General features: G+C 42.5%; 1 protein-coding gene across 37 annotated transcripts in view; it reads right to left on the minus strand.

Moving 5' to 3' along the window:
• Positions 1-24,128, minus strand: part of LOC144124579 (coiled-coil domain-containing protein AGAP005037) — a 489,877-nt gene that overhangs the window by 39,435 nt on the left and 426,314 nt on the right. For 21 of the 37 annotated variants that reach the window (XM_077657334.1, XM_077657331.1, XM_077657335.1 and 18 more), the window contains 9 exons: positions 21,897-21,995; positions 20,315-20,469; positions 14,727-14,842; positions 12,535-12,665; positions 11,165-11,240; positions 9,066-9,149; positions 7,633-7,738; positions 3,700-3,749; positions 1,823-1,862 (listed from right to left, as the gene is read on the minus strand). In XM_077657334.1, the coding sequence (XP_077513460.1) occupies positions 1,823-1,862; positions 3,700-3,749; positions 7,633-7,738; positions 9,066-9,149; positions 11,165-11,240; positions 12,535-12,665; positions 14,727-14,842; positions 20,315-20,469; positions 21,897-21,995 (857 nt within the window). The remainder of the gene's footprint in view (positions 1-1,822; positions 1,863-3,699; positions 3,750-7,632; positions 7,739-9,065; positions 9,150-11,164; positions 11,241-12,534; positions 12,666-14,726; positions 14,843-20,314; positions 20,470-21,896; positions 21,996-24,128) is intronic. The other 16 variants (XR_013313235.1, XM_077657329.1, XM_077657344.1 and 13 more) reach the window with 3 other exon arrangements.

The raw sequence follows: 24,128 nt of genomic DNA on the forward strand, positions 1-24,128 counted from the left end.
GTGGCAGTTTCATCAAAAAAGCCCAACTCACACACAATATGTGTGGGTTCAATCCCGTTATAAGGATTTAATTTTCTGGTGCTATGCTTAGGTCAGATGGCATTAAAAAACAATAATTGCACAACGGAATTAAAGCGTCCTGGTTACTGTAATGATGGGCCTGAAACAGTTACAAAACATGACACAAAACTCCTCTTCAAACAACTTTGTGTGGGATTTTGGGAGAACAACATGCTATCAGGTAATGCAGCTTCTTTTGTTTTGTACTGTCTCTTGCTGGCGCAAGAGGACTGCTTCCGCCACAACAAATGAAAATTTTTCCTTTGGGACAACAGTCAACAGAAGGACAGGAAATTTTGTCCTGATTTGACAAAGACTGCAGTAATCAGGATTTTCTGTTGTTTTGAACTTGCTAGAAAGGCCGCCGTACCACCACCAGATGGTGAATGGGGTGCGAGGAGCGAAAGCAGTCAGACCACTTCAGTTTCAATGTACGACTGGCATTGAAGAGGCCTTGCCCGCATGCTTGGTCTTGGAAATGGCTTGGAAAGTACGCACATTTCAGTGCCTGTCGACAAAAGTTCCACGAGTATGCACAAAGCCGTTTTAGTAAAAATCCGAGCGCCATAAGTAACTCACCACAACCATTTACTCGTATCTTAACCGACGTCTGTTCTCATTAGAGACTTCAAATTGACAAATACGAAGGTTCAAAGACAAGCCACGGCACTGAACTGGTGACAATGAGTGTAACAAACTGCAGCGAGACATATCCGTGGTTTCACGTTGACCGACCATGGGCATAACATTTAGCGTTCGCAACTAGGATGAATATGACAGGATAAGCACAGATTTGCGAAAACTGAATGTAGCATGCAGATGAAAAATTCTGGCAGGAGAAAAGCGCCATTTTGCAATTTTACGGGCTTGTGTACAGCAACAGTGAATTTGTGCACAGAGTACTCAGTCCGTGCTGCTAACCATTATATCGACGACATCAGCATTTAATGATAGGTGGTGGACACTATGCTGATAGGGTAAGAAAAACCTTGATAACGAAATAAAGCTTGCAACAAACTTTCACTTCAAAAATGGGCAGCTTGATAATACTATAGTGTTCCAAAAGTGGCAATAAAACGATACAGCTACAAAACAATCAAAGAAAGAAGATTATTCTTATTTCGACATGTCTCTATAACTATACCTAAACACCATTTCGAGCAGTTTTTTTCAGCAAAATTCAATGTGCTTTTTTTCATAAACTTCAAATTATTTCCATCTCCAAATAACACAAATCATGCTTAAGAAATCAATCTCCTATGACAAGCAGGATCAAGCATAAGTATGTTGCCGATGTGGCTACAGTAGTTATTGGTTGCAAAATCAATGTAATTAGAAAATTTGATCATGATGTCTACAGCGGTCAGTGCAGGTCGAAAATCATATTATAAATATGAGCGCCAAAAATTATCTTCACAAACTCCGCTCCTCAAAATTGAGCACCGAGCCTGCCGCAGCTTGAAATATGTAATGCAAGAAGAGAGAAAAGAGGTGCAGTGGTTATTGTAAATGTTTAATTAAACGTAATTGAAAGCGATAAGATATTACTGAACCTTATAATTTCAGAGCTACAAACAAAACATGGCAAAACGACAAACTTGGAAATTTGAGCTCACAGAACATCCGCGCGAAATTGTTACAGGGCACTATTACAGTGTGATCTTGTAACAAGAAAAGCAAGAGCAGCTATGCACTAAAGGAGCTTCAGCTACCGAAGAGCCTGCTTGGGCTCAAAATCGGGCTACATTCTCTGGACACCAACCTTATCCGACCATCCCAGTGTGGAGTACCCTCTCCACAGGCTGCAGTATTGGTTTGGGGAGAGCAAAACAAAGGACATAAGAAACTCAAAAGCTTATTCCACTCAACCCACGATTAACCACAAAGAAGCATGAATATAAGCAAAAAAAAATTATGTGACACTAAAAATGAACGTCGAAGCACAAATAAACACAGAGCTAAAGAAATGACAAAAATTACGCTTTGTCAAAAATGATTATTTCGAAAAGAGCTGCACTTCCTTTCACGTTTCCGTTCAGTGAAAAGCTTGAGCTGTGTTAAGAGCTACAATTCCTGGCAGGTTTACCAAAAAAAGGTGTATGGTTAACCTTGGTCAGACATACCAAAAAATGTCATAGAAACACTTCGGAAAAAACTTTTCAGTGCAAAAACGAGCGAAAAACTAATAATTCTGAAAAGAGACCAATGCAACGTTGACACGAGACAAGAACTAAACAAAAACCACGAACGAAACCAATATGCAAAACAAACACCGCTTGCCTCTCAAGGAGTACTTCCAAAGCAGATTACCACTATGAATTTTTGTGAAATTAACATCATAGCAAAAAGCAGGGCCATGGGAGCCCACTCTGAATGGACTTCGTCCAAAACGAGACCATGCCAAGAAAGCTCACGCTCATGCCAAAAAATCGCATCAAATCGGGTCAAACGAGCATGCGAACATCTGAGGGCTCATTGCTGCTTTGCGCAAGTTTGGTATGCAGAACAGCTGATAGGCAGTACACGACGGCGCCCCTCCCGAGTATGACGCCATTCGTCAGTGGCTGTATCAAACACACGCTGCTGAGATTTAGGTTCTGCCTTTTTCACATGGCCCATCTTCCTCCCGCTCCACTGGCTGAAAATGAACTGCCAGCTCCTACTGCGTAAGCGCAGTTCGTGTTAGTGACAGACGCATGCAACAGATGGCAGCAGCTGTCACGCATTCACCTGCCACTTCGAAGGCGTAGTTGCCGCCTAGTGGAATCAGATCACGTCCGTGTTTGTTTTCAACCGGTTTTTGCCCACTCCCAACAGGGCGCCATGTCTTGCGAAAAAGGCGGAAACTAATGTTGCAGCGCAAGCGACTAGCAAAATGCAGTGCACTCTACTACACTGACTGCTGAAAGCCTCAAACTCAAAGAACTAGGAACGTTGAACAGCATCACGGTGCTTCTGCGAACCACTCATGGCATAGTAGGAGAAATAAATTATAAAAATTTATAGAAGCAAAAAAATATGTGCTGATACAAAAATGCATTTTGGTAAAGCCGATTACGAAGGGCTCAAGTCCAAGAACATTACACTGATCGTCCCAAAAAAAAACATAGTCATCACTGAGATTTGTGACCTGTTCATGCTCGCATGTATAACCGAAGCTCAAAAAGAACCTTACACATATTCTCTGAACATGTTTAAAAAGCATTACTACCATGAGGAATTGGGTACAATTTTCACGGCTTTAAGATTTAAAAATATCCACGTTCATGCAGTACTGAATACATAGCGTTTATGATGGAAGCATAATGTTCCCAGGTCGAGATGGCAATTAAGCAGAACTGCTGCAGTCACAATGGCAGACCTTAAGAAAATAAGGGCATAGCACTTTAGCGAGTGTTCAAGACGAATGGCGGCAGAGCTGAAAGGGGCGTCTCGATTGCAAAGTGCCAAAGGGCTTGGTGTCGTACTCCAGGCACCGCAAAAAGACAAACGAACAAACCGCATCCCAAAACCAAAAAGAATCGCAACGAAACAAGGGGCAGCGGGTCTGGCCGAAGGAGGGGGCGCTACATGCAGCCTGTAGCAGCACAAGACGAGGAATAAATAGAAGCAAGAGGCAGACAAGAGAACCATAGTTACTCTATTTTCTCCCGGAAATTAGAACTCCACTTCCAAGCCTGCCTGCTTGACTAACGGGGGGGAGGAGAGAAGGATGACAGGTGTCAACAGGGTCCACAGTGGCCCCACTGAGAGCCCGTTCCAGAGGGGGCCCCGAAAACAGGGGGGGCGCCAAAACATCCAAGCACGCAGTGCACACGTGCACAGCTGCACATTCATAAGCTGCGGCTGCGCCAATGTGCAGTCATGTCTCACGCTCGGTGCAGGGGGCGCCCATTGACTACTTTCTACGCCTGTTCAAGACTGATTCTCGAGCAAGAAACGACTCGAGGGACAGCCTTATGAAATCGTCCAGGCAAAGTCTGCTGAAGGGGTGTATTAACAAACCAACAGTGGTAAAGCGAGGAAAGAAAGCGGCCAAAAACAGGCACCACAACCCCTCATGAAAAAACTCATTTGTACAATATAAACAATTCGCGATTTGTTTCTACACTAAGTTTATATCGAGTTTAATGAAAGTGCCCGATATTCGAACTGAAGCGGATTTTTTTTTTCTGAGAGCGCGTTTGGGGTGCTCAAGCAAGCATCGTAGTCTAGTGGTATATTTTGAATTATGCGCGCTTCCTTTTATTGCCAGTAAAAAAAAACTATATAAACTGTGCCTTATTGCAAGCCGCTTTTCAAGGCGATCTACAACTTTCAAGTAGGCACTTTTTCCTGAAGCCTGTATTTTAAAATTTAGCTGGTTAGTACTAATTTATGAAGTTTGAAGAAAAAACTGCAGACTAGGCATCACATGACTCTAAAAAAACTGAGTTGGTGTCGCTTGCATAGGATACTGCAATCTTTTTAAAACTTCGATTACATTCAGATGGGACACTAGGTATATTTTATCTTCAGTGTAACTGAAAGGCGTAATGTATATGGCTGTGTGCCTGTTACTGAAATAAATAAGCGGGTGCTTGTAGCATTTGCTTACTTATGCGGAGTAGCTGGCGATTACCCTTTATGAAATCTGTTTGTTATCCAAAATATCACACCGTAGTTCGGTTGATCAATTCCTGAACATTCCATACATTAAGGTGCAACCGGCAGTATGAGCTTCAAGGTGTCAAACATCAAAACGTCGATGAGAATTTACAGACAGCTGTTGCTTTCTGTGAACTCTGATCACCAATGCCATTGGTAAAGTGCCGATAAAAGTGTTAGCAACTGTGACCTAACCACAAAAGATATATTATATGGCAAATGTTTGTTACAAGTGGTGAGCATAGCAAACTAAAGTTCAAGAACTTACTGGTTTCAATACTAGTTTCACTAATGTCACGCAGGTTTTTATTGCAGAGAATTCAAAATTGTGTTGCAAATAAGTATCTATGAAACTAAACATTGTTACGTCATATCTTGCTTTTTGCAGGAAGAGTTCTGGGTATTACTGGTCACACAAACACCGCTCACTAAACTAAAACAATATATGGTACACTTCATTATTCAATACTGTGTTAATGATCAATTGTTCATATTTTGCATCTCTGGCCCCCTAAACAGAGCCTTCAACATGACTGAGCCACCTAAAAGTGTGGGGCATTTGGGGGATCCACCGGCAGTAGTCTCCTTTGCAGGATATCAACACTGATAACAAATTTGATGCTTTGTTTTTTGTTTTACGCAGACAAACGAGTTTAACGTGATCAGATATATTGAGCCCGAATGTCTTAAATGCCTGAAATAAATTATACCTGCCTCCACCAAAGATTTCTTTTAACCAAGCACTGCACTTCTGCAGAATTAAGCTACATTATAATCAAATAAAATGAATACATCTACTATTCATCAGCGGGCCATAGACTATATACATAGATGCCCTGCTAGTGCAGCAGTATTTTTGCATACATGGACAAGGCAGCATCCATTCAGTATGCATTGATGTTCACTGTGCAAGAGAGATCAAAACTTAATTGGTATAGCAAAATTTGCAGATATAAGATCCAACCAAGATCACTGTAATTTACCGCAAAATTCGCCATGTTTCCATGTTTCATTTCTTAGTAAATGCAGCAATCTAAGAAAGCCTCCTTAAGAAAAATGACGCAAAGTTATGCACATATATTGTAACCGGACTCTGGCTGCTGCATTTTTATTATTTGACTTCTGGCTCACGCATTTTTTATTTAACCTCTCTATACTGGATGTCTACAGCCTCTAATAACTGGCCAGCGCACTCATGTGCTGGTAATGCTGACATCAGCAGAGCAATAAACCTCAGCTATTGGCTTATATTCCTGAGAGTTCTATGCAGCTCTCCAAATATGCCTGCCACATGCCTGCCTTCTACCTTGTACCAAATGAGAAAAATAGAATATGCTCTTGAGGCTTAAATGCTGAAAAAAAAAGCATGGAGTGGATAAGTCTTTGAGCGTAATTTTTTTAAGTGCCTAAAGCAGCCTGAATCCTGCTAAAACATGTACATAGCTAAAGTTATCTCTTAATTTTGCTCCAAGTCCAGGGGCAAAGAAAAACATCTAGCACAGCAAAGTGTGCGACACATTTTTTTCTGGTCATCAAACATACACAGTAATGATGCACAGCTATCTTCAATAATTGCAGATACAGTGCAGAAGCAAAACTGAGCACAACTACGAAAAACCTAAGGAAATTTCAAGTGCTCTGGACAAATGTGCCGATGCTATGAATTAAGGGTATAATATAGGCACAAGGCCCTGAAAGATATGCTCAGCTACATTTTAGCTCTCACAGCTTTATAAGCACGAGTAATGCATTACACATATTCTGAAAGAAAACATAAACAGACATCAAATGAAAAAAAACACTGGTTGCATCAAGATATTTTTGTACCTTTACTTGTAAAGCATCATCGATGACTCATAACGAAAGGAACTTTTATTTTCTTTTAAACACGGCTAATGTGCTAATTGAATTTTTCGTTTTCCCTAATGTTGTAGGACTTCGGTTTTTTCTAGTTTGCTGCTAACCACATTGTCAAACGGTACAGCCACATGCACATTGAAGAGAGTCAACTTCAGAAGGAAAGGCTGTTGAGAAGTATGCAACTAGGCTGATACAACTAGGCTGAGCAAAGCCATGGAAAAACCATAACACAGAAGCATGGAGCGCACACATACCCAGCAATTCTGGACAAAAAAATTTTTGAGTGGGAAACCGTTTATGAATGCAGTTTTTTTCATATAATGTAAGATTTCACTACAACAATCAATATATTTGCAGAAACCCTGACAGCAGTCTTTTACTTCATTTCTAGCACTGTTTCTGCTATCGTCAAAAGCGTTCCCCATTGGTTTCCTAAGGCAGTCTTAACTGTTCGATGCAATCGATGGAAACGCTTAAAAATATATTTTGCTACACATCAGAAGAATGGACCATTACCTTCAATATTTTCATAATAGTGTCTTCCAATTTCCTAATTTTCAAATTTTTTTGCCCGAGAATGCTGGACATGGAGGCTTGAAATTAAAAAAAAATTTGAACTTTTTGACAGAAAGGGTAATGCTGAGCTTCTAGAAAAAAAAAACAAGGTAATACCCTCATATCACCATGAGTGGTAACTAACAGCACCTATTATGCACAAATACAAAGTACCATGAATAAGATAAAGAGCCCTTAATCATTAGCACTGTAAATTGTAAAACGAGCTGTGCTGGACTATCAAAGATATCAGAGTAGCACTGATGCTAACTTTGAGCATTACACTGAATAAGAATTTATAAATATACCACAGAATAATAGTAAGCAACATCTATACAGGAAAAGTAAAGCTCAAGCATGGCTGGAACATGAGCTCACAACATTTTGTGAAGCATACTGAACGCTGCACACCTGCTACGTTGGGACTGTTCATCTGTTTTATTTTTTTTAACACCAGAAGAGCATGATTCGGATAGCCATGGCAAATGCGAGGCTTTAGTGAGGGCTCACCCGGGCAGTGTGTGCCTCTCCGTCGGAGTATGGCCCGTCTGCCGATGCTGCTTTCTCAGGAAGCGAGTGAGCTCCCGTGTGCCTCTGCTCTTGCACTGATGCCAACCTGTGCACATGATGGATGGTGAACATGAACATAAACATGAAGTAGCAACCTAGATACAAAGGGTGGGAAACTCAAGGTGCCTGTAGGTATGAATTCTGAAAAGAAAAAAAAGCACCAGTGGAAAGGCTGTTCTGAAGCACGTCAATTTCGCGACACTTGCGGTTTCATATCATTCTACACCCAGCATGCTTGCAATCTAAAACTGCCATAAAAAATTACAGAAGGTACTTAAGACTATACTGACGTGCTTTGAATGTGAAGCATTGTTTTTATTTCGTTTTTACTTTTTATTTGTACTTTTCTCTTTCTTTCTAATGACGCACCTACTCATAGCATAGAGTCGTAAGGCAACGCATGTACTGTGTTCACCTTTGTTCACCAAGTAGTAACGTGGTTTTGTGGCCTTTGGGATGCAAGCTGGCCTGCATCTCGCAGTCGAAAGTGCTCGGTCCAATCAACGACAACGCCCGGGTTTCGTTGTTGAAGGGCAATATAATGCTTTTGCATTTAAATGTATCTGTACGCATGTTAACGGGGCAGTAACAGCTCTGCAATAGTAGTCCTGCCAGCACAGATGGTGTGCAAGCATTCGTGGCTGCATTCGTGGGCAGTGGGGGGGGGAGGTTGACTATTCTGGAAAACATGAAAACTTGGGGTATTTGTGTCTAGGCTGCTTAGAATATATCACAAAAAAATCTTGATATTGAGGTATTTGCGCATTTTGCTGCTTTTGAGTGCATCTGACAAATATGTTGACTAACAGTGATACTGGAAAGAAATGTCTCCATAGAAAAGCTTTATTTGCATGTCTTTCTATATGCTGCTCAAGCAGTGCAGGAGTTCTAACAACTGGCAACTGAGAAAGTGGCGTTCATAAAGAGTAAAACTTCCACGGCAGAGGATGCATAAGGAAGCTCCCAGCTTCGATCATGTGCCGCCTTCCCATGGACATTGTTTTTACATCCCTGCGATAGCGCAGTGATAAGGGTGCTTGGCTGCTGAACCCAAGGACCCGGGCTCGAACCTGGCCACGGTGGCCGCGTTTCAATGGAGTTGAAATGCAAGACCCCCCCGTGTACTCTGTGATGCCAGTGCATGTGTAAAAGCACAGGTGGTTGAAATTAATTCGCAGCCCTCCACTACGGCGTCTCTCATAGCCCATGCGTCACTCTGGAATGTCAAACCCTCTGTACCGCTATTAATAACAATGCCATTTTTTTCTCCTCTGAAGAAATCACACTGTTTTTCACCATGACTTTTATCTCACAACCTCTTACAACAAAGATTTATGAGATCAGCTCCAAAGCTAGCAAGGGCCGGTGCAAACCTTTTTAGTGTCACTAGGGTCCCGGTGAGTTTCTTGCATCTCCTAAGAGCATTTTCTAGCCTTTCTGGCTCTTCCTTGAGAAATCTGCAATGACACATGAAAACGACAATGTAAAATGAAATTGAAGTGGTAAGTTCGCATTGTAGTAACTATAGCCTATGTGCTGATGCGAAATCAGTGGTGTGTTTCAGTATAAACAGTTTTACACTAAAAAAAAATAATGAAAATAATGACTTGACTAATATAAACTTGGTAACACTTTTCGTTAAAACAACGACGAGCTAATTCAGAAGAACCACGGATGGCTCACATGTTATGATTGCGTTTTTATTACAATGGAAACTCGTTAATGCCTAGCATAGAATCCCCTACTTAGCCACGATTAATGAATGTACTTTCTGACCGATTAATGCGTACGTCCTTTACTCCCTATTATGTACAGACTCTAAGGACCTAGCCGACCGACAACATCGCTTGCGCCGTGCTGAGCTGTAAAATGATCCCCACCTTTATTGTGAACCACAGTTGGTGAAAGAACTCTAGGACTTCCAGCCAATTTGCGGGACGTTAATGTCGAGATGTCACGAACATGTGCGCTAAAGGGAGCGTCGGCTAAGGGCCTCGCTTTGTGCAGGTACGTCTTGCAGCCAGCCATATAGTGCATTTTCTGTATTTAAGATCCTGCCCAGCATACGCTCTAAACACAAATTAGCCTGCATGGGAGTGAAAAGGGAGTAAGCTCTCTTTGAGTGCACTCCCCTTTAGGGGAAGCCCAAGTCCCGGGGTAGATTTCGATTACTAAATACACAGAATGCTTACTCTCGGTAATGGAGGAGTGTTCCCACAGCACAGCACAGTAACTTGATGTAGATATCAATGAGAGAAGGCTTTTAGACATGGCATCGGTCTTGAGAGTAGCAAATAGAACAGGTTGAAATCTCTACTAAAATCGCCGTAACTACTAGAATCGCATGTTTTGAAGAGGGAATTTGTTTCCATTGTAAACCGTAAATATTCTGTATTTTAGTGACAAAAATCCAACTTAGGGCTTGGGCAGACTACCTTTCCCCTAAAATGAAGTGCGCTAAGGATGGTTTACTCTGTTTTTACTCCGATACACGCTAATTCATGTTTGGAGTGTAGTAAAGGTAATATATATTTGCGTATCATTATTCTTGCTTTCAAAAATTTAGGCATTAGCTTGTTGGGGTTAGAAATGAAGTTTTTAAGTATAAATTTAGCGTGGCCACTAATTAAGGTGCACTCACACCGTCACTTAGTACGAGAAGTTTGGTCGCTTTTTTCCTCTATGCGTGAGAAACCAAAGGCTCCCACACGTAACGCCAAACACAGCACGACGCGTACCAATGTCAATGGACAACACGACTTTCTTAAGCGCTTTCGTGAGAACTAGCGACAATGTTAATGAAAACTAGCATTCCGAGAATACAAATGCAAGCATTTCTTGTGTTATTGGCACGATGTATGATGCCTTCTTGACTAGCTGCAACGCAATTCGGCCAAGTTGCAGAGCTAGGGAATCGACCGGCGATCCGCAGCGAATTCGAAATTGATTGCTTTCCGTATGCCGGTGCCACAACTGCAAACATACAACCCCATGAAAAAGCTGCCTCCCCGAGTATGACAACACCTTAGTCGCTGAAAGGTCGCGCCGACGGCAAATGAAAGAATCAGCTTTTCTCCTTGCTGTCAGAGGGAAAACTCGCCTGCAATATTTGATTAAGAACTGTTGTTGAGTTTTCTTTTTGGCATGAAACCATGACCAAATTAGTCTACTGAGCCCCTTTTCCGCTAAATTCGTAATTCGGCGCATTTCTGGCAGCTACACATTAAAAAGATTGTAAGAAAAAAAGCTTGGCTACACAGCGTGTCTTTCTTGTGAAGAATAGAGTGCGAATTCAAAATACAAATTCCCTATTTCACTAAAAAAAACAGAAAACACGGCATTCGTAGAACCATGTTTTTATACCTCAAATATTTCACTGCGTGTGCATGCCACTTTAGGAGCTCGATACACTTCTTTCCCATGATATAAAATAAAAGAAGCTGGCAAAAATGTAAATAAAATGCTGACTTACTTTTCTTCCCTAACAACAACCTCCATTTCAGCTCCCATCACCGATTTCAAGCTCTCTTGCAGATTTGGAAACCGCGCTGGAAAACATTGGAGTAACATAATTTATCGAAGGCAGCATAGAAAAAGAAACTCAGCCTTACTAATGCAATAAAGCAAATGATGTTAGTAGTGCTTGCAATGTCAAAGCTGACTTATTCAAAAATGGTTGCAATAAATAAGGAATCACAGTAAAAGACCAGACACTTTTACTAGTGTGCGCTCGACTAACTAGAGTCAGTTGCTTTCTGTGAGTGAAACCTTAAGCCAATCTACCGTAAAAACCGGACTATAGGGTGGACCGGGATATAGGTCGACCTCCCAACTAACCAATTCTAAGAATGAAAAAATCTTTTTCAATGGAAAAAGTACCGAAAGACACCCTCACCTTGAAGCAAATGCGACTCGACAGATTGCACAATGGTGACAGTATTTATTTTCATTTAAATGCTGCTCGTATGCACACCCGGCCAATTTTGTAACAGTATCGCGCGTCCATCGACCAGCATGTTTGTTTCTGGCACACAGAAGTACGGCACCGTAGAGCAAAGCACTTCCTCTTCATGAATCGCTGCACCCAGGATGGCGAGCCCTTTAATTGCGCCCTCGTGAGTCTAGAGGCACGCGCGATCTCTACCGCTTTCACGCGGATGCATTCGGCAGTCACATGCAGTGATCTTGCGCGCAGCGTGACCTTTCCTTCCAATTCTGAATAGGCTGCGGTCCGTCCAAGAAATGATGTTTCTGGTTGCTGCAAGTCGTAATACGCAGCTTTTGCCTCCGCCAGTACTGAATGCTCTTTTCGGATACTCCAAATTCGCGCTGTGCAACCAGGTTGCCGTGAGCTTCCGCGTACTCAATCGCGTGAAGGCGACGGTGAATTGCCGATGGCTTATGCTCATTTTGAAACAAAATGTGAAAAAGCAGCCTCTAACCAAAATAGCTTTGCAACTACAGAAACGCAAAATGGTGGCACTGCTGCTGATGGTGATAGAGGGACGCTGTTGAGTTCAGCCGCCCATTGTTGCAAGGCTTCCGTAGTTTTTCCGCCAATGGCCGGTATATAAGACGGGGGTTGACTTTTCACCATGGTTTTTTGAAAAGTTCGACCTATATTCCGGTTTTTACGGTAACAATATCCTATTGAGGTATGGCAGTGTATGGCAATGTATTATTACATTAATTACAAGTATAAAAGTGTTGCACAGAGCCTATCGCATCACATCCACAAGTGAGCCATTGGGCTCATTTCTCCACTACTGCAGATGTCTTTTTTGCCTTGAAAACTGCAGCAGTTGTAGTTATATTCCATTAACAAAAGAAAAAAACACTTGCCTTTCAGGTCTGCTACTGTTTTGCTGGCCCTGCTGAGAACTAGAGCCATGCTTTCAACGTTGCTCATGTTTACTCGGCATCTACGGTTGATCACGTTGCCCCTGAGCTCCTCCACTTGACTCTCCAGGTCGCTGCAAGACAAACGATGCGACATGAAAAACTAAGCTTTCAGCTTTCAAAACTTTAGTGAGCATACGTTGTGGCATTGTGCTGCATATGCAGGGTAGGCAGATTTGGAGAAATTAAGTAAACATTGGGTGAACATTCTGTGCTGGTTCCTTAGCTCTCCGAAAATTAGAACAGTATAACATATTCTTCAAAAATAAATTCTGTTTTAGTGAAAACAGAAGAGATCGCCTTCATTTCCAATATAAAATACTTATTGGTAACGCTCAAAAGTACTGCACGCAATAGCTTTGCCTCAGGAGCAGCAGCTTTGTCTGGTTCAGGTATGTTTCCTACTCTTACTAACATGCCATTACTTCTTAAACCAGTAATGTGCCTTTTTGCATATCCTATTTCATATCTCACACCACTGAATGCATATGTTTCAGATATGTGCTAGCAGAGAAATTGTTTCTAACTTGGTTACAAGCTCACCACTATAAAAGAAAGTGTGGATTCATTGCAACTAAATGCTTTTCTCCTTCATACCTTCCACCAAACTGAAAACAAATGAGCATCATTCGGTCGAAACACGTAGATGTGATAAAAGTACTAAATTGCTCCACTATCTGACACTGTAAGTGTTCAAAAACCTCACACATCTTCACAAGATGAAACACCTGCATCCTTCTCTAGATAATAGGTTGCTGAAGTCTGGTGAAGGAAATGTTTGCATAATTTGACTTGTTTACTTTTATGTACTCCGTAATTAAGATTGTATGGACTGCCACTCGTTGCATGGTAATAGCTGTGTACTCTTGTCAGCCACTGGGTCATGAAGAAATGGTAATGCCACACAAAGAAAACTTCGATGTTAAGCCGAGTGACCTAAACTCTTGTACTAGAGAGTCTCTAATGGTTATGAGGGCACGTGCAATGCTTTATTTCTTTCTACATCACATCATTACACATAAAATCGAGCTTTGAAGAATAAAGTCATGCTGCGCATTTGTTTTAAATTGAAGGTTCCTGTTTCGTGTACCGAAGTACGAAATATACAAACACACAAGTGTCAGCTTGATTTACTATTTTGTTTTCTGAGCTAAATAATCCAGCCATTATTTTGATGCTAGACCGTCATCTGAAGTGAACCTCTCAGAATTTAGCATATGTCATTCGTTCAAAGCAAGGAGCATGAATATTATATAGATTACATCACTCTGAGGTCTATGTAGTGAGCCACTCAATATAGCCAACTGTCTGCGGTAAATTTCACAGACAATTTACACCTTTGCTAGACTGTTTCCTTCTATACGGTCAGTGCAATGATACAGAATTAGGACCTGGGGTCCCCAACCATGCTTGAGTTGGCCCCACAGTTGGTATTTTTCGCTTGTGAATCACCAAACCAGCACAGATGAAAGTCACAATGGTGATTTTCAGCTCGATCATTACTGTGATTCCAGGAAAGAAGAACAGAACTGGTTCTGCACTTATGAAACTTTTATGCTTCGCAAACATTGACCAGATTGACTGAGAAAACTGTTTCACAAGGGTGTGTAGTAGCTAGCAGCAAAAGAGAATAAGTTCTGTTCCTGATCCAGTAGCCTCCCGAAAAGTGGCCGCTGCTGTGTTGTGTCGTATTTTTCCATTGTGCCACTCTGATGTGATGAGCTGAATGCAATGGTGGATGTGACACATGCAAAACGCAACTGAATGCAGTTGTCTTGGAAAGTTAGTGTTGATAATAAATAAGAACAAGCTCTAAATCTATGTAGAATCTAAAAGAATGCATGCAGAAATAGCGCAGTTTTATTGTTGTAACAAAAGCCAGAGCTACAGCAGAGGGTTGCCACAAGAGATGCGAAAACCGCCAAACGTAGAAAAAGCCTCCCTCATACTGAAACATAAAGCGCCACATAAACCGCAGCAGTGAAATCGCACAGTTCAAATACTGCACTTAAAGAAATTACACATGTGTATCTCAATGTCAATTTTGGGTAGAAAATAAAAAACTGGACGTACAATAAAATATGGGCCACATTCGCTAACACTAGCGATACTGAGAATTGATAGAGATTCCTTACGACAGGTCTTTTTCCAGCCGTGTCACATCTTGTCTGTAGAGGTCTTCTTCTCTAGATACCCTAAGTCGTTCTGCACAAACCTGATCTTCACCCACTTGAACTGCAGCTAGCATAACCTGAAAAAAATGATCAATTTTTATTAACGCAATCCTAAATAGACGTGCACAACACAATGAAATCGATAACATACAACTCTACTGACACCGTACTAGTTATTTGAGGTATGCACAAGAACCTGCCGACGGAACTGCAGCCAAAGGATTTTCGGTGCATTCCTTTACAACTCTGAATTCTAGTTTAAAGCTACGAGACCACAATTTGGGTCCTGTCACTCTTTGAGTGAGGGGGTTAACACATTCATCGCTTGTAGTGCGTCAACGAGCAGTTCAGTCAACAAAAATTCAAGGGGGCAGTTTGTTGATCTAAAGTGCAGTGAGGCGAAAGCCTTTAGCATGGTGTTGCTGCTTGTGTCACTGATGTGTGCTTAAGATGTTAAGTACACAGTTGTTACTACATATGCGTTGTGTTAGGAGGGAGGTTGCGCAGCACCCGACTCGATCGATAGCTGCGAGACGTCTGGCGTGGGCGTGGTGCACCGATGGTGCCACCTCGCACATGCGCAGTGAACTACCAATGGCACAACATGGCATCCAAGATAATGAGACAGTGCAGGTGATCTCGGAGGACATGGGCGTAAGAGCGTAACGGACGGACGGACACAAGCATGACCCATTAAAGGCTTTCGCCTTTTCGCCTTAAGAGAACGAAATGAAACTGGACTCATGAAGCGCACAAAACGAACACCCGCGTGATGTCAGCGCACTTATGTGCAACCACCGGTGCCATACATCAAGACAGCAGCTAGAGAAGAGGGCTGAGGTTCTGGGGGCCACCCAACCTATTTTAAAATGTAATGCGCATACGTAGTGGAGGGCTCCGGATTAATTTAGACCACCTGGGGCACTTGAATGTGCACTGACATCTCACAGCACACGGCGCTTTTGTATTTCGCCTCCATCAAGATACGGCTGCCGCAACAGGGATTGAGCCCACGACCTTGGGATCGGCAGCCGAATGACAAAGCCACTGAATCACCGCTGTAAATCGTGCTTGAAACAGCGTTTAAGTTTGTGACCAAAATGGCACTGCACGCAGCAAACACAATCCAGAAAAGGCCAAAGGCTATTGGTGCTTGTTCCATATACTTGGGTTATTACACGTGCATTACGGCCTTCACAAAGTAACAAATTCATAACATGTTATCAACTCATTACGCATCCATGAAACTTGATAGAAGCACTGTTCATGTCATTTTTTACAGTTAAACATATGCAAGAATATTCAAAGACAAGCTCCAAAGGCTTGCAATAAAGCCTAGCACTGATTTTACACTGGCAGATTTCTTGAGAAGACGAATTACAAAAATGGGTGAAAAACTCAAAAAGTCTGCAGAGTGAGTGCTTGCAATAAAAATATCGAGCCTCGTGGCGCAAATTTGCTGGTTGCTATCATAGCACCGCCAAGTTAGTCGCAATGCTGGTTGCCTCCGAGTCTTTGTGCATTTCATTTTATCCATGCAAAAGCCTTCATAATAGGCTACATTTTCAAAAATGGGCTGCTTCTTTTAACACTCCACAAAGTGCTATTCTAATATTCTTGTGTGTTAAGAGCGGTTCAAAGCTAGTTCGATTTTTCACTTGCAAATGATTTACTGTACAAATCAAAATTACTCTAACTATCGCCACATAGCAACCAGAGATACAAGGTACTTTGCTTTTATTCTTGCGGAATGAATCGCTGTATTTTCGAATCTCCTCTTAAATCAAGTATAAAACAAACACACTGTTATGTGAAAAGCACGCACATACAGAAATCAAAATTTTTACAGCACTTTTTTTTTTCAGCATACCAGAATGCATGCAAGCAATCATGTAAAATGATTATAAATCTGAACGGGCAGTACATGACAAGGTGCATAATGGCGAGCGGAAAAATAGTTCCCATTCAAAATATGGACTATCTCTCTTAAATATGCTACTTTATCTATAAAAAATACTATTTTTATTCTTTAAGCAAATGTGGGTGAAATTTTGTCTAGTGGACACTTTGGCATTTGAGCACAGTTGCTTCTGAATTATTCTTGGACAAAGAAAGCTTTCTATAGCTTTGTAAATTTTCCTGTCAAAAAAGCTCCATTTTCTTTTAGCCTATAGGGACTAAGTGCAAAAGAAATTTCCGCCACGTAGTAGTAGTTTTTCTAGTTCTAAGTGAAAAGACCCCTAAAAACAAGAGATTGCATTTGTAATAAATCGAGCCCACTTATAATGATACCGGTGGTTACAATATATTGGCTATAACAATGAACAGCCGTGGCACCGTCAAGTTTACTATGTATCCAATAGTAAAATATCCGTTTAATACAATGATGGGTTGCCGCATTAACGGTTATAAAGATTAAAACTGGCTAGTGTGACCCAGCTTCAAAATAAAAAAAAAAAACGTGTGATTCACACACAAACGCAAGCATCCGTGAGCATGCCAAAGCATTTCGCTCTGCACGGGACCCTTCCACCCCTCGAGACGAGTAGACTGCGCCCACAATACGAAGAGAGGACAGCACTTCGATTTTCTACCCTTCCCCCCCTCCGTGCTCTGTCGCGTGCTCGCGTCCCCGCGTCCTTGCTTGGTGGACCCACCGCATAAAGAAAGGGATCCCAACCAACTGTCTCTTTGCGTAGCGTAAGCGGCGGCAGTGTGCAGGCATGTGCTGCAGTGTTTGCATGCGTCATGGGTGCACGTGGCGTGGGTGCAGTGCCTGTGGCGTTCCGCTTTCTCGTCGAACAATGGCAGATTTTCGCGTCGAACAATGTCAGATCCATCTGCCGTACACCCTTCACAAGACTGCATGGCGCCATTGCCAGCGAAAAGGAAAAGCACAGCGATCTCATTGGAGATGAAGCGCAACATAGTTAAGGACCATAAGAATGGCCAGAAGGTGCCGGTCCTGGTGCTGAAGTACGGACTGCCTCAATTGACAGTTTCTACGATCATCCGCTTCGCAGATAAGCTGCTTCAAGAAGAATGCACTGGTTCCAAGAACAACGAATGGAAAAGGGTCCGGCAGGGAGTCTCCAAGGAAGTGGAGAAAGCCGTATTCCAATGGTTTCTCAGCGCCCTTGCACAACACCTGCCCATTAGTGGGCCGATCTTGGCGGCGAAGGCGAGTGACTTTGCCTTTCTTCTTCATTAAAAGGACTTTCATCCGGGAAATGGCTGGCTGCAACGCTTTAAAGACAGACACGGGATTGTATACAAAGCAGTCCCCGGCGAGGGAGCTTCACTCAACGTAGAAGCAAGACATTGATAGGAAGAAGAAACACTGCCATGTATCTTTGAGAAGTATGCCGACAGCGACATTTACAACAGTATGAAACTGGACTTTTTTTTTACATGCTTCCTGCAAAAGCCCATGCACTTCAAGGAGACCCATGCAAGGGTGAAAAGAACAGTAAGGTGCGTGTGACCGTATGTCTGTGTGCAAGTATGGATGGAAATGATAAATGTCCAGCATTTTTCATTGGAAAGTCCAAGAATACCCGTAGCTTTTGAGGTGCTGCCAGAATCTTCGTACGCTACCGCCACAGAGGTAAGGCGTGGATGACACAAGCGCTTTTTCATGAGTGGCTCGTGGAATTCAATTAACGCATCGAACGCCAAGAGAGGAAGGTCGCACTGGTCGTTGATAACTGCAGTGCACATCATTCCATGCCAGAGCTTTCCAGCGTGGCAATCTTCTTCCTTCTGCCGAACACCACTTCAGGTTTGCAGCCTATAGATGCTAGCATTTTTGCTAATTTTAAGGCCCTGTACCGCTGCTGCATCCTGAACAGGTTAGTGCTTGCCATGGACATGGCTGTGCGGAGAAGTGATGAGCAGCCTGATTTCAAGATTAGCCTACTGATGGCAGTTCAGTTCGTCTTCGGCACATGGTCCAAACTCAATGCTTCGACGGTGAAGAACTGCTTCAGGGAAGCAGGCCTTGTTCGTGATCGCAGGACTGCCGCGGGTGATGCTTGCTTAGTTCCGACCGATGAAGGGATGCTGGAACTGCGGTCTGTGCTCAGCGACGACGCGCCGGGACTGGACCAGTTTCTGCATGCAGATGATAAAGTATAAACGTACGAGAACCTCACTGACGAGCCAATCGTTGCAAATGTACGAGCGATGGGCAACGACAGCGATGACGACGCCGATGACAACACTGCAGATCAGCCTCTCCAAGTACTGTCCTGACAGGAGGCCCTGCAGATGATTCAGTCCCTCCCGGACTTAATTTTTCAAGGGGCCTTCCACTTGAGCACGTCGAGCAATTAGATGCTCTCGAGACAAATGTTAGTAACTTTCTGTGAAGCAAGCGAAGCTCACGGACGATGGTTTTTCTCTTAACTAGTGAACAACTTTTTTCTGCTTGATTAAAATGTTTGAACCTTATGCTGACTGTATTTTTTGGCAAACCCGGTTATAACAATGACATTTTCTTGGCACTTGGGTATTGTTATAAGTGGGCTCAGCTGTAGAATTGAGTGTAACAAGAATCGTTCGCAACACTAGCCATTTTATAAAATGAAACTCGAAAAGGGGAGCCCTTATCAAGTGCCGGAAATGACTATTAACAAGAGCACCTCAAACCACTCGGTCCTGTACTTGTGGTGTTTCGGTGGCTTGTTGCTGCCAGCAGAAACCGCGAATAGGTGCACGTGCATGGTGAGCGACGTGAACGCCGATCGCGTGAATTTACGGCACTGTGAACGAACGCTCACGTACACAGACCACTTTTGCTTCACATCACCTGCTTTCGCCCTTCTATCACTGACGAGAAATGGTGTGCTAGTATAACTTTTGCGTAGCCTTTTTTTTTCGGCCGCAAGCTTCACAAACGACATTGACTTCTGGTCCATTTTGACTAAACCAGGCAATGGCCCTACCAGAACGTCGTGTGAAAGAAACCAGATCGACATGTGCTGCAGTGTTCACTGCTTGCTGCACTTCGGAAATGCATGTGCAATGCGCGTCCTAGCCAATCTAGCCTGAAATCTTGAAAAGCTTTACCACAGTAGCAAACATGACACTGTCCACCCACATTTTAGCCCCCAGCCTTTCACTCTACATCGTCCATAATCCATTCACTCCAAATGTGACCAGCTTGAGAAGAACTCTCGATTTCCCGAACCTATGTCATATCCGGTAATTTACCCAATTGATCAGCATGCTTCCAGGTGCATGCGTTGTCTGCTACAGGATTTTTTCAATGCTTGTAACTGCAGTACTAGTTTCCTAACAAGCGTAGAACTTCGTCACAATTAGTTCCATGACATGCCCAGCATGTTGAAAGGATTTCTAGCCAAAGTAAAATTTCATTGCAGTTGGCTTTTACTTTTAAGTGCATTGCACTTCTCAGCTCTTCTGATCTATTGTCCCCAATCTCAGGTCTTCTGATCTAATGTCACTTGTCTCTAGTTCTTTCGTAGCCTAATGTCTAATGTGGTCTAATGCCAAGGAATACAGGTGGGGTAACACAGCCTACTCACTTTAATCTTGAGGCACGTTTCTCGAATCATTTCACGGGCAGTCACAGCCTGAGTCTGTGTCATGCGCCGAAGGCTGCGTACTTCCAACCGCAGGTCCTTCGTCTGCTTTCTCAGTAGCTGCAGCTGGGAGCACGCTTCCGCGGTGAAATGAATCTCTGTGCAGAGGACAAGGAAACATTGAAGGTCACACACAAAGGTCACTCAAAGCACATCAGAAAAAAACCCTGATATAATAAGGATGATTGGCATAGTGCACCTATTTATGATATTGCTTCTGAAATGTATTACTGAGCATGTGTATGCACCTTTATTTAATAACTCTCATGCAGTTTCATTACAGTTTGTAAACCTTGTTTGTTGTGTTCACCACAATAAGCATATATCCTCCAGGGCTGTTGCAGTGCAAAATGGTGTACGTACATTTATTTGTTGCTACAGCTCCACAATGCCAGCTTATAAATTAAGCTTCTCCGCTGCTGGCAGCAAAAGCTCTCACTCTTTCTGGCATTAATAAAGACGGCAACTCAATAGTGAAAGCTGCACCGACTGCCATCCCAAGCCCCACCACAGCATCTGCTTCAAAGAGAACACGTACCAGTGCCGCCAAGAACCCGAGACAACACAGGGCTCGTTCCTTCAACACACGCTCCCACTAGTGGGAAGGCGGAAGTTTTTTTGATGACATAAAAGTAGCAATAATGATAATAATAACTGGTCCTGCGACGCCTTTTCTCCAGAAAAGAGGCAAAGCTACTGCCTTAAAAAGCCATGGTTCGACTGCTGCAAGAATACCACGACCTGCACAGGACGAACTCTCACATTATGAATTTAGTGCGCCTTTCTCCATTCTGACCGGACCAGGTCTCAGCCTAGAGCGAAATGTCTTTCTCCATGTCAGCACATTCTCTGGTGCGCACGGAGTGCACTCCATGTGAAAGCACACTGAAACTTCTAAGTGTTCTAGGGCCTAGCAAGTACAGAGCACACCAACTGAACCAGCGTCCAGAAAAATCTCCGCGCGTTCTTCAGTCTGAAGCATGTGACCCTGCAGCTTGTCCTCATCTGAACTGAACTCGCATGAAGATGAAAGGAAAATGCTACGCCGCCTATCGATACGTGATAGGTCTGTAATTGTCGTTCTGATTTCTCAGGTTCAACTTGGTGTGCCATCCTCATTTGCATCCATCACTGCACCTAGGCAACTGCAATGCAGGACACACGTTTGTGCCAAAACAAATGCAAGTGACCTTTGAAAACAAAAAGGACACTACAGCAAGCATTACCACAATTCGCAATGTTATCATCAAAAGCCATGAGTAGGGTGCACAATAAAAGGGCCAGGAAACGTTTTTCAGCCAGACTCAATAAAATTTACAAAAAAATCTGCAGCCTTCCAAAATCACTTGACCTCCCTGAACTCTGAACTTGTGAAGAATCAGTGCTGAAAGTGTGATTCACAGAACTGGCTAAAAAAGATGGGAGGTAACGAATCGAATAATTTGAGGGCAGCAAGTCAATTGGAAGGCAAACATGCTAAATGTGCACTTTACACTGTTGGTTATACGACAGTGACAGTACAGGCCTTTTGCCAGAGACGAGGAATGCTGCCGTGATTCAAGAGCACAACTGAGGGAGGCCGGCTTGGGTGGCGGAGCTGGCTTTGAAGGCCGACCATCTTTGTCTGAAATGAGGTAAAACAGAGTTTGACAGGACATTTGAGAGTCATTCTTCACAATCATGCGAGTATAAAAATATACTGAGCTTATTTTGGCACTTTGCGGTAACCATCTGATGGCATTGTATCTGCAGCTTGACATTTCCACTGCAACACGGTATGATTATAGCCCCACTTCAGAATAAAGTAATCACAGCAAAAAAAAAACTATTATGAGCTAAACAACACATCTGTAGTCTCGGCCAATGTAGAGACGTGAACCATGCCGTGCTGAAATGAATGAAGGGCTGAAAGAGAAGAAAGAAAGAAAGAAGAATGAAAAGAGAAAGAGGACCTCATTAGCAAATGAGTAATCAGTGTGTCCCACATAAGTTGAGCCCAGCGTGAAAAATTAAGCAGGCATGTAGGCTAGGTCGCAAGCAGAATCAGTTCAAACCAAATAACTTTTTAACGAAGGACGGTCGGACAAATGTTGCACTTAAAATGTTTCACAGCGTCAAAAAAAATCACAAACTGCACCAGTTCTTGCGAATGCGGGTTTACCATAAAAATTTTTTCACCCTTCAAAAAAACATTGGTAACTATTAAGACCAGAAGCTAGCTGTAGAACATTACGTTCTAGTTCATCTAGTTCAATGTTGCAATATTTGGTTTAAAATTCACTTATAATGCTGCCAAATTAAACAAACTCATGTGATTTGAAAACATTCCTGTGACATGCTTTTATAAGCTATATCAACAATACTGCTTAAGCTGACTTTCAGCAACATGCAGCAGTCGTTCAAAACTATTGTTCACCTAATTATGATGGACGTCCTCTTTCTTCTATGCAGTGGATTTCACCCTCACTGTTAACAGCACCTTGCGCAAAGAACTCATTAGTGAACACAGAGCGCCAAGCTCCCAATATTACTACTTGGAGTTGCATAAGGAAGCTTTTCACCAAAAAGGCTACACAGCAGACCCATCAGACAAAATTAATTGGAACTACCAAGTGTTTACTAGACAAGATTATATTCTAAGCAGTGCCACTCTATAACCTTACTTGAGCTTGTATAAATTAATGTATGCATGACTGCATGAAAAGCTACTTCCTATTTCCTCGGAAAGCTCCATAAGCATGCCATTTCCCAATGCTCTCGTTCTTAGGGCCCAACGTTATTCGCGAAAATTATAACTGCCCTAATGTACCGGAGTTTTTGTTCCGTTCATTAAAATTTATAGTGACTTCATCTGCACTTAAATAAAGAGGAATGGACAAACTGTGGGTAGGTAACGAGGCACGGCTAAAGAGACACTAAAGAGAGCTCCATCAAATTTTTGTTGCCCGTAAAAATGGGTTCTATGGCTCTTACTCTCCTTCTAGCTTATAGGAGTGCAGATTTCAGTGAGGGTATACTTGCTCTGTGATTAAAATGCGGTAATTTGATGATAGCACCATCTCCAATGTGTTGTCAGTGTCTCTTAAAGGAAGGCAAAGAAAACTACACCGCATCCTAGGTTATAGCCATGGAAAACTTTAATTCATGAAAAAATCAGGAAACTTTAACACTGAATTTGTGAAAACTTATCATGCCCTGTTAGTCATTCACTGATGGAGGCTGGATGTTTGCAAATCGAAAATGGCACCAAACTAGTTGCAACCAGCTTCCGGGAAGCTGAATGTTCCTCTACACCATAGAGTTTCTTACTACGTATTACCTAGAGGGAAAGCTGGTGCCCCGTTTATGGGAGTTTGCACGGAGCATCCTCAAGACCACTTCAGCCACCATGGGCACTCTAAGGATCATAGGCCAGTGCACAACTGACTGCAGAACCACACCTTTTGGCCAAAAAATAGTGCAAAAATAAACATGTTTCAATATCAAGAATGCCCTGGCATTTAATATTCTGTCTATAAATTGCAACAAATGAACAGAAAAGCATGTAAATACAGAGTTTGCCCAAAATAAGAGATGGCTTGCTCTCCTATTGGCCAAGTATTGCACACCACAGAAATTAATATTTCGTGCTTAAAAGGCACTTTTTTAAAAAAATATGTTTAAAAAAATGCTGTTGCTTAAAAACGCTGCAATTTTTTAATGACATTTCGCAAAACAGAAACTTTTTATTGGTGTCGTGTGCTGTTGGGTTTTTGCT

Source organism: Amblyomma americanum, chromosome 3 (genome assembly GCF_052857255.1).
Source record: "Amblyomma americanum isolate KBUSLIRL-KWMA chromosome 3, ASM5285725v1, whole genome shotgun sequence".
Classification (NCBI taxonomy): domain Eukaryota; kingdom Metazoa; phylum Arthropoda; class Arachnida; order Ixodida; family Ixodidae; genus Amblyomma; species Amblyomma americanum.